Below are 11,969 nucleotides of genomic sequence, written 5' to 3' on the forward strand. Positions count from 1 at the left end.
ACCCCGCCTTGTGCCCGATGCTCTGTGGGATAGGCTCCAGGTTCCCCGTGACCCTGAAAAGGATAAGCGGTATAGAAGATGGATGGATGGATGGATAAGTCATACACGGACATCAAACAATCATATCAGGACTGAACATGATTAAACATAAGCACACAGTACCATCAGTAAACATCAGGTTTATTGGAGAGGATTGTTTTGATATACTAAATTTGCACCACCAAAATTTGCTTATTATTTTTAGTCAAGGGCTATTTCAAACGATATACTGCGGATGTAGCATGCTTTATCTCAGTAATTTTACTTAAGACTACTTTTTAATTTTATTTTTATTTACCTAATTGCTTATTGTTCAGAAAACTGTTTGTGTATTTCGGCGAATCTTGTGCATATTTTCACAGGCTAAAATGGAAGACAGAAATATTACATTATATAACATTTTCTTAAATGTTATTGTGCATTAATCATGGATTATTTTATACAGGTTACAAGAAGGATGATTAAAACGGTTAATCACAGCTGACAGTGATCATCGGCTAAAATTTCACAAATGTAACAAGTCTACATTTCATCTTATGCAAATGATTCAGTATAATAATAATAATAATAATAATAATAATAATAATAATAATAATAATAATATACCATCTGCTACTTCTCACTATAATGGTGAGGTATGGCAGGTGTTACTCAGTTACAGAGTACAGTATACTGGTTTGCACACTTCTAATGGGAAATGTAAACAACAGTCAGGTGCATAAATATTTGGACAGTGACGGTTTTTTTTTTTTATTACTTTATTAGTTATTTTAGCTGTCTACCACAGCATATTGTAGTTGATTAAATAATTAAATAATGGATATGAGCTCAAGGTACAGTCTTTCAGCTTTCATGTAAAGGTATTTACATCTAAAGTGGGTGAATGCTATAAAAACTATGGCACTTTTTATACACTATATGGCCAAAAGTTGGTGCACACCTGACCATAACACAAATATGTGCTTTTTGAAAATCCCATTCCAGATCTAGTCTTTCTTTGCTGTTATAATGACCCTCAAACTTCTGGGAAGATTTCCACTAGATTTTGGAGCATGCCTGTGAGGATTTGCGCTCGTTCAGCCACAAGAGCATTAGTGAGGTCAGGCACTGATGTTGGGTGAGGAGGCCTGGGGTGCAGTTGGCGTTCCAATTCATCCCAAGGGTGTTCACTGGGGCTGAGATCAGGGCTCTGTGCAGGCCATTCAAATTCTTCTACTCCAACCTTGGCAAAGCATGTCTTTATGGACCCTGCTTTGTGCACAGAGGCATTGTGACGCTGTAACATATTTGGGCCTCTTAGTACCAGGGAAGGGAAATTGTAATGCTACAGCATACAAACACATCCTGTACAAATGTGCGCTTTCAATTTTGTGGAACAGTTTGGGGAAGACCCACATATGGGTGTGATGGTCAGGTGTCCATATACTTTTGGAGATATAGTGTATGTGATACCACCCCCCTCTTTTTTTCGGGACCAAAAGTAATTGGACAAACATGAAATTGTCATTTTAATACTTTAAAGGATGCAAATCCTTTGTAGTCAATGACTGCCCGATGTCTGGAACTAATACACACCACCAGACTCTGGGTTTGTTCCCTGGTGGTGCTCTGCCAGGCGTTTACTGCAGCTGGTCATCAGATCCTGCTTGTTCTTGGGGCATTTGGCCCAGACCATAAAGTTCGAGACTGGGTCGAGACAAGTCTCAACGCACCCTATGACATTCATTTCCATGCTAAATTCACAGTTCTTATTTCCTATAATTCCCGGGGTATGCTGAAGTGAACGCACACCAAAATCTCAAATTCAAATGTACTTCCTGTCGACTATCTTGGATTTTGTCAAAAACAGTTTTTTCGCTACTCTTCCTACTAATTAGTTCCAATCAACTCCAAATTTGGCAAACATCATATTCAGACCAACGTGGAAAAACATTATCAAAAAAATGTTGATAATGCAAACTGTTTGCACTTACATTTATGGCATTTGTTCTTAACCAGAGTGACTTACATTGACCTAATTTACACAACTGAGCAGTTGAGGGGCTTGCACAAGGGCCCAGCAGTGGAGCTTGGCAGCACTGGGCTTTGAACTCACGACTTTCCAATCACTAGTCCAACATCTTAACCACAGAGCTACCACTGCTCCTAAGGTGTCAACAAATCTGATGGTGAAACCACCAAACAGCATGTGAGGCTGCACCTCAGCAACTACAAAACCTTGCACACTGACACAAATTTTGGTAGGCATCTTCAAGTTCATGCCCTGAGGCTACAAAACAAATTTCGTGATAGCACCACTTACTGGTCAAATGTTACAATAACATACCAAAAATGCTTACATCCAACTGGAATTTTTGCTACTCTTCCTCCAAATTTTGTCCAATCTACACCAAATTTGGCTCTCTTCATCCTGAGACCTGTCTAAACAAAAGTTATCAAAGGAACTCTGATATTCAAAAATGCTCTCCCAAATCATTCTTGAATCCCTTTGTCTATAGTTATGGCTCTGCTTTCCTGTGACTGCTTATGAAACAATTATAGAGCTTCGGTGAATGTGCGGCTCACGGAGTGTCGGTGCTTGGCCCCAGAAAATGTCCCCACCCCCTTACATTTCAGACCCCTGATTGGTGTAGTGTGAGTAGGCATAATAAATAATAAATATACTGAGGTAGTTACTGATGATTATATAAATGAGGCCACACATTCCAGGTACATAATACTGCGTACGTCCATATTTCTATGATGTGCGTGTAAAGCAGTGAACGCTGAGGCATTTCTAATGAAGAGATTATAGGTTTTGACCTGCACTGTGCATGTCTTTATTTGAACACAAATGTCCTTCAGTGTTCAACAGCCTCTGCGACACCACTTCATATACTGAAATTATTTTTTTTTTTTTAAAAGGGAAAAAAAGAACATATATAGATATTATTTTGAATACAAAACCAGGCAAACTTTCACACTGTCACAAAATATATCATGTAGTCTTGTGTTAATGCACAATGTGCTGCATATGTGAAATGCTTGATGCCGAAACAGCTTTTCAGATCTTCCTCCTCTTCAGACGGGACTCGGAGGAGGTGCACAGGCTCTGCTGCTCCAGTTCTTTAACTCTCTGATGCAGAGCCTCAATCTCTTTTTCCTTCTGCTCCTGCAGGAACTGCAGCTTCTGAAGACCATCAGAATTGCACACAATAAATGGCTAAAAATAACATTGACCATACCACATACAGAATGTTCTGGACTATGAAAAGATCCAATTCTGCCTGCTTAGACAAAAGGTGTCAAAACATACAGCCCATAGGCCAGGACCAGCCCAGTAAAACCTAATTAATTTAGATCAATAGGATAAAATAATACTATAAATAATAGAACAATAAAAGAGTAATCTCAATTGTACATTGAGAGTGTACCTTTCAGATAAATGCATATAAATTAACACATTTAAGACTAGTTGTTTATGTGTTACAGATTTTTTTTGGTTCAGCCCACTTGACTTTGGACCGAGTGTAATCTGGCCTGTTAACTAAAATGGGTTTGACACACTTTAAGTATCTTTTATCTTTACAATAGCCCAGTGTCTAAATAAATGTTTGTGTACATCTTTTGTATACATGCCAATACCACGATAATGGCACTTTCGTGCCCCTAATGGCATAGCCAAATTTAGTGTTTGCTTCAGTCCTTGGATAGGTCACTATACTCAGTAAATACTTAAGTAATTAAGTACTGTATACCTCAATATACACACTATATCCATTGCTTTTCTATCGTCCAATGATGGTGGAACAAATTTCTTATCACAGAAATGACAACTTACTCTTTTAAAGATGTGTTGAGGAATGATCCCAGATGCTTGTGGCTGCAGCTGGCTCTTCACCGACATACTCTGAGCCCTCGCAAGCTTAGCGCTGAACTACAGGGAAAAAGGAAAAACTATTATTTGCACTCAGAGCTCATTTTAATCTGTCAAATCACTAAAGCGCCCGTCTTAGTTACTTTCAGTTATGATTTTACGTGGATAAACTGTAGGCTGTGACATGTTTTGATAAAGAATGTAAAGTGAGCTTACGATTACAGCATTCAGCAGTTCACCCTTTTCCAGACTGAATTACCTGGTTGTCTTTATGCTAATCAAGGAATAAAGCAGTGTGTGTCACGCTGCCATATGGAAACAATAAATGATAGGGTGGTGTGATGAAACAGATTCACCAGCCTGAAGTTAACGGTTTTCCTATAAAAGCACATCCCCAGAGCTTATTTCCTGTTATACCAAAGCAATTTTGCCAGTTCCTCCAGGATTTCGCAATCGCAAAAATGAACGCAAAATCAAGCAGACTCTGCAATATTTGGATGAGCTTGCAATTTTTCAGAATTACTGCAGATTTTCCGCAGATGTGACATCATCACAACGGGCATTCGGTCAAAGTCCTCTTCGATTCACGCACGTCAACAAGTGTCTAAAAGGTCTCATTTACCAACAAACATCACTGAGAAAGAATTTCGTGCAATTGCAATTTCACCAATTCAAGTAAAAAAGCACAAAAAAACAACAAATTGCATAGCAATTAAAAAATTTTTTTAAAAAAGCTGCAGGAAAATCAAGTATTCTTGGCTGCGAAAATCACAAAAAAATCCAGCGAAATCCTGTACGGACGGATTTTCCAATAATTAGATCTTTTTTATTTAAAAATGCCACTTCACACTTCATATTTTACCCATTTACAGTTATGTTTATTGTTGTGAGAAAAGTAAGTTAACCTCACTGGCTATTCTTTTTTCTCTCTTCAAATGAATGATAATGAAAATTGCAGCTTGTCATACGAAACCCCAGAAACAAAAATTCCTCTGTACTGAAGACTTACCCGTTAGTGGAGAGAAAAAAAGTTACGGCTTTACCTCGCAGCATCGACACTGACTAAAGTCTTCCATAGATGTTAAATAAATATTTCCTAATAGAAAGCTTCACTAGAGCAAAGTTGAAATATTTTTCCATTGTTAAACACTTTCAAATATCCATTTATAGTGTCCATTTATAGTGTCCGCCATACATGTCCCTGTTAAGGGTGTGTTACTATAGAAATGATAACATATTAGAATGAGTGCATTAATGTAAATCTGTGATTTGTAGCTGCAGTATTGTCAGAGCTGCTGTGACAGAAAATTAATTAACACCTTCTGACCAATCAGATTTGAGAATTCAACAGCGCTGTGGTATAACAGTAAACAAACTGTTTGAATCTACTCATCTGAACACAATAGGACACGGCAACATTCCTTTATTCATTTTGACAGTTGAACACTAAGAAACCTTTTTTTGCTAATCCACAGTTCAACTTCATTCGTGTAAAGTTTCGTTTCCGTGAGCTTTTTTGCTGAATCACATTTTGCCACATTGCAACTGTCATTCCGCTCTCCGATGAATTTAATAAGATGTGGCGTGGTGAATTTGCAAGTGGGCACGTACCTCAGCTATCGACTTTTTACACAAATCCATACTAAACAAATTGATAACAGCAATGTTATTCAGTTACTCAGCTCCATTTCCCCTACTTTTCAACCGCTAAGGAATAAAGCTGGATCCGGGGGTTATTAAGTTACATTAAGTTTGAATGTAATACGTCCATTTCCTTTCCCACTGAAACGTGAACGTGCAACGGTTAAACCCTAAACCGATTTAGCGAAATGGTATCAGCGTTATATTCACTTCTTCAGATAGAAATGAAGCTTCACTTGGGATGCATGGTTTGCGAAATCAAATAAGGCTAAATGTTACAGATGGCACAGAGCGGTGTGATTAGCAGGAGAGTTTATTCATGTAGGAATAACACTAAACTGTGCAATTAAAAGGGGGTCGGGCATGGAGATGTAACTCAACACCACGGCACCTGCAAAGCAGAAATGTCAGATGTATATACCTCCATTTGCAGCTTTATAACTTCACTTTGCTTTTCTTTCTCCTGGTCCTTCATTTTCTGTCTCATCGCTTCTATCGCACGCTCCTCTCTGTCCAGAGCCGCTTTCATTTCAACATCTTTCGATTCCACTTTTAAATGAACACAGTATGCAAAGTCGTCAATTATCATTCGGTCAGCCCCGCATACTAAAGCTATATAATACTGGCTGAAATAAAGCAATTATATCAAACAGTGAAGGAATTTAACACGTAATCATTTTAAATAAACAGGGGGAAAAGGCTTTTCTTTGACTCTGTGCATTTTACGCTTGTAGTCCTTCCAATATATAAATCTTGATGACAAAATGAGTGATCTTTAAAATACTAAACATAAATACAGTTATACTAAGACTAAATAAATATGTATGCCCTCGTAGTAAGCAACTAAACAGACATGTAAAACATACGAATAGAGAACTTGTAATTTAATGCAACGACATCTGGCCAATTAAATTGATTTAGATAAGATTGCAATCATCACAGTCCATTTATATTTGCTTAATATAATTAATGGAGTAAGCCAAAAAATCATGAACGTGATTAAAACTGAGATTTAAAAAAAAACGTTTTTACTTCAGGATTGAATGATGCAGAATATGCAGTACCCGCCACTAATATTGGCACCCTTGGTAAATATGAGCAAAGAAGGTTGTGAAAAATAGTCTTTATTGTTTTATCTTTTGTTCAAAAAATTCACAAAACACTCTGCGCTCATGGATGTCACAGTTGCAAACACAGGTTTATAAATAAATAAATAAACTTTGTTAAATATAGGTGTGCAAGAATTATTTGCACCCTTTGAATCCATGAGAAAAATATATTTGAGATATATTTAAATAAAAATATATTGAATATATTTGAAGTTCAAGTAGTGTCTGGCAAACTGAAGACGCTTGAGTTTGTTTTTGGATGAGAGTAGAGCCTTTTTTTTCTTGAAACCCTTCCAAACAACTTGTGGTGATGTAGGTGACTTCGGATTGTAGTTTTGGAGACTTTCTGACCCGAAAACGCAACTAAATTCTGCAATTCTCCAGATCCTTGGAGATTTTTTGGGCACTTGAACCATCCTCTTCACAGTGCGTAGCGACAATATAAACACACATCCTCTTCCAGGTTGATTCATCACATTTCCAGTTGACTGGAACGTCTTAATTATTGCCCTGATGGTGGAAATGGGCATGTTCATTGCTTGTGCTATTTTCTTATAGAAAATTCCCATTTTGTGAAGCTCAACAACCTTTTGACCCACATCGCAGCTATATTCCTTGGTCTTACCCATTGTTATGAATGACTAAGGGAATTTGGCCTGTGTGTTACCTCATATTTATACCTCTGTGAAACAGGAAGTCATGGTGGAACAATTTCCTCTTCCTAGTCACCCAGGTGTACTAAAAAAAAATGTAAAATATCAATTGAATTCTATGAATTCAATACCTGAATTCTATGAATTCGTAGGGGTGCCAATAATTGTTGTATATTTGACAATGATATTTCTTGGTAAACCTGTGTTGTGTTTGCAATTGTTTTGTTGTTTCCACCTCTATTGTTGTGTTTCCACCTCTATTCTGCACTTTGCTTCTTCTGGAATTCAATGAATAGATCTTGTATGGTAGCACTTCTTGTATTGTTCTCTGCTTGATATATCGCTTTGCTTGTAACTTTCTCCTTTCTAAGTCGCTTTGGATAAAAGCGTCTGCTAAGTGAATAAATGTAATGTAAATGTAAATGTTTGCTATCCATGAGAGCAGAGTATTTTTGTGAATGTTTTGAACAAAATATGAAAAGATTAAACAATAAAGACAATTTTTCACAGCTTTCTTTGCTCATATTTACCAAGGGTGCCAATATTAGTGGAGGGCACTGTAAGTGAATTTCCCTGTTTCTAGATTTTCCCCTAAATAGTTCACTGCAGAAAAACTAAACGAGTAAAATGGTGGCACAGGAGGTCTCAGGAGTGCATTTGTTTAATTCTTGTTCATTTTCTGACCAACGATTTGTTATTAAGACCATTAAAAGCTTGGCTCATTTTCGCCCAGGAGTGTATATATGAATAGAAAGTATGGCATTTCATTCTCTTAATTTGTAAAATCTGAACCACTTCAGATGTGCTGTTATTTAGGTAAATTACCCAAGCAAAAGTGCAGTTATACTGAATATTGGCATGGCAGTATAACCGCACATTTGCTTTTATACAACAGTTCAATAGACAAGAAATTAATATACACAATATGGCCACACAATCTTCTGAAAAAAATTGGGGTTCCTTCTTCCTTTTCATCGTCATCCGACGAGCTTTCATATTTTAAGTCAAAAGCATCGTCTGCCATGTCCGCAGATGATGTCGCAGACTCTACTGTAGTAAATATTTCGAACTAGGAAAGGGAAATTTTGCATGGCCAACACAGATGAATGGTGTGAAACACACAGTGAAACATCCCAGGGCTGCTATACAAAATATTGGCACTCTTGGAACACTGCTCGACCAATCAAATTAGTGGACTGGAATTAACTGTTGTATAAAGGAAAATAATCAACTTCGGGGTGGTAACAGCAACTCCACTTCAAGTCGGGTCATATTGCACCACCCGTCTGATTATTTTCAGGTCCCCAAGTGATTTATTCCTTACTTAAGAGGAATAAGTGAACAATAACCAGTTTTTAAAAAGTTTAAATGCCTAATGCTACATAAAATGGTTTATTTTTTTAATCGTTTGTATACTCCTCCTTGTATGTAAGTGTGTCAGTTGACATATTTAACAGTACTGATCTACATTTTGTAATAAATATATGTGTATCTTTACTGAGCTGAGGGTGATATAGTCAGTGTGTGCTTGCGCTCACGTTTCCTCTTAGTATCTGCAGCACAGTCCTCCGTCTCCCTCTGGTGTTGCTCTTGCAAAGCTCTCATCTCACACTGCAGCCTCTGAACACAAGCTCTGCTCTCCTACATGTACAATCAGGCAGGTTTTCAGATTTCGCTCTTTTGATGCATTATGGGGGGAAAAATGTGATCCTACAAATGGGCATGAACCACATGACAATATCTATAATATTCATATTAGAATAAACTTGCTACTGTAGGTATCATGAATACGTTTATAACCGGACTCTTCTTCCTGTTCTTCCATTTCCATTTTTAAAGCAGAGAGGAAAACTTTCCTTTTCTCTCAATACTTCCCTCACTGTCCTTTTTTCTCTTGAGAGAGGTTGTTGTATCTAATGTATGTTAGTTTCTGATTCCACCTGGTTCTGCTTTCGTCCTGTAAAGCAACTTTGGGTTTAACAAATCTGCTTTTAAATTAATAATTTAAAAAAATAATTTAAAAAAACCCCTGCATATTATATTAAATTCAAACAAATGAACAACAAAAACAACAAGAAACTCAATTAAAACAAACTCACAAGAATAATATACTATATAAGAAAATAAGAATAATAATACTCAATAATAATAATTTAATTATATTGCTTCATAATTATTCTTTACAACACTTTATACCATTGTTTTACTTGTGTTAAAGCTTTTTATTTAACATTTTCTAATTAAACACTGTGAAAAATAATTTTCCCACCTCAACCTCTAACTGTTTTTTCATATTTTTTTTTTTTTAAGTTTAAGATGAATTAGATTACCGCCACATGATCTTCATTTTGCTTCTTCAGCTCAAGGATGACATTTTTCAGCTTCTCGTTTTCACCTAGATTAAAAGGGAAAAGGACCTCATCCAGAAGTCACTGCAATCTTTTTTTTTTCTATCATACACTATATCATTACATACACATAATTATGTCTAGCAGATATCCTACCTCGAAGGTTACACTGTTGTTCCAAGTTGTTCTGAAGACATTTAATGCTTCCCAACAATCCATCTTTTTCTGAAGACACAGGTTGAATTCTATTACAACTACAGTAAGCAGAATATTGCACTAATACGTTCACACACATTATCTGCCACTAGAGGGTAACAAAGTCTATCAGTAGGTGAATATTACATGGTTAGTTCAAGGGATAGCTCACGCAAAAATGAAATTTCTGTCATCGATCACTCACCATCATGCCATTCCAAACCCATAGGACTTTCATTCATCTACGGAACACAGATGAAGACATTTTTAATGAAACCTGGGAGATTTATGTCCCTCCATTTACATTCCATGTAACCAAAACGTTCAAGCGCCAAGTTCATAAAGGCGTCGTAAAAGTAACCCATGTGACTCTCCAGTGGTTTAATCCCAGTTTTCTAAAGCGATACGAATGCTTTATTCACAAAATATGTTCACTTTCGCATACATCGCAGAGGCCCATTCAAGAAAGAACCCCAATGCATGTGTGTTGTGTTGATACGAGAGCGACGCGAAAGATGTTCCAGAAAGCTGACAAATTTTTACATTTTTTTTTTTTTTAAAGTCCTCCTCGATGTGGAAATCTGCAGACATCTTTGTTACATAGATTGTCCCATGTGATTCAGTTTGTGTACAGCGTCCCTCCTCCTCTTCTGTAAACAGTGCAGCGCTTCCGGTTCCCGTTGTATCGTGAGAACATCCGTTCTTCGGTCAACACAACACGCACGCGTCGTGGTTCTCTCGTGAACGCGTGTCTGAGGTCTATGTGGAATGAAGATATTTTGTGAATAGAGACTTTTTTTTTGCGCACACAAAGTATTCGAAGCACTTGATAAAATTGGGTTAAAACCATTGGAGTCACATGGATTACTGTTACGATGCCTTTATGATCTTTGTGGAGCTTGATTTCATTCAAACTGTCTTCATTTGTGTTCTGAAGGGGAACGAAAGTCTTATAGGTGTGGAACGACATGAGGGTAAGTTTTCATTTTTGGGTGAACTATCACTTTAATACCTACAGCCAGGGTGCGAATTATGCGTTCTGTCATGAACATCCATTCAGCTGTGAAACGGTTAGGAATCACTTCAATTCAATTTTGACACACTGAGATGGTGTATCATACAAAAACTGTGGTGTTTTAAACATATTCTTTTTGTTCTTTTCTAAATTGTTCGAAAACAACACCATGCCATCGAGAGCTATTGTGTACAGTGCATACTGAGGTATGGTGTAACTATTATTTTAACTAACTATTATAACTAGTATTTTTGTTTAATTCGCATTACACTAACTAGTTAATCTGGTTAACCACCCCCCAACATGAATTTGCATCCCCCCCTTAAGGTCTGGATTAAAAGACAAGGGAAATGTAAGCAAATCACATCTTAGAGGATCCAAAAGTAATTTTCAAGATATGAAAATATTGGAGGCAGGTATAAAGACAAAAGGATTGGTATAAAATGCTTACAGAATATTTTAATCAACTGTACAGACAAGTCACAAAGCTGTTTCTATTGCTACAGCTCTATTTCACTGATAGGATTTTATTTTTATTTATTTGTATTCCTATCCATTGATTTTCTGAATGTTTTTTTCTGAGTTTTTATTCATTTTGTTAAGACTGGAGTGAAAATACGAGTAAAATAAATGGACGTGGCAACCACCCTGCAGCACCAAAATCCTCTTAACTAAATATTAAACCTGTAAGCACCTTCAGTTAAATGTTTTTCCTTGCTCTGTGACCATTTTAGAAGTCTATTGGCCTCGTCCAGTTTTATTTCAAGGATGTTGTTCTTCCCCCTTAGCTCTGTTATTTTCTTTATGAACACAAAAAAAGAACGGCTGCTTTCAGGTAAATCAAATCAATCAAACATGGCGTCCTCAGCTAGCTAACTCGCTAACCACAGACTTTACAGTTACTAGTTGTTAATCTCTCTCAGGAAGAAAAACAAACAAACAAACAAACAAACAAACAAGGTTGTATCGTGTTGTCAGTGATATACTTGCTCCAGAAGACTGAAGTCTTGAATTAGTTTATCGAGGTTGACAACCGTTTTCTTCATTTTAACTTGAAAATCTACGGTTGAATCGCAGCTGGCAGATGAATCAAACGAAGAGCCGGCTCTTCGA

At 36.9% G+C, this 11,969-nt stretch overlaps 1 protein-coding gene across 1 annotated transcript; it reads right to left on the reverse strand.

Annotated features, from left to right (window-relative positions):
• Positions 1–163: 163 nt before the first annotated feature.
• Positions 164–11,793, reverse strand: LOC128622391 (coiled-coil domain-containing protein 152-like). Its single transcript, XM_053648853.1, has 4 exons — positions 8,837–11,793; positions 5,958–6,085; positions 3,860–3,955; positions 164–3,208 (listed from the first exon to the last, which is right to left on the reverse strand). The coding sequence occupies exons 1-4, from the start codon at positions 8,901–8,903 to the stop codon at positions 3,083–3,085; spliced, it is 417 nt and encodes a 138-aa protein (XP_053504828.1). The 5' UTR covers positions 8,904–11,793; the 3' UTR covers positions 164–3,082.
• Between the last annotated feature and the right edge of the window lie 176 nt (positions 11,794–11,969).

Source organism: Ictalurus furcatus, chromosome 18 (assembly GCF_023375685.1).
Source record: "Ictalurus furcatus strain D&B chromosome 18, Billie_1.0, whole genome shotgun sequence".
Classification (NCBI taxonomy): domain Eukaryota; kingdom Metazoa; phylum Chordata; class Actinopteri; order Siluriformes; family Ictaluridae; genus Ictalurus; species Ictalurus furcatus.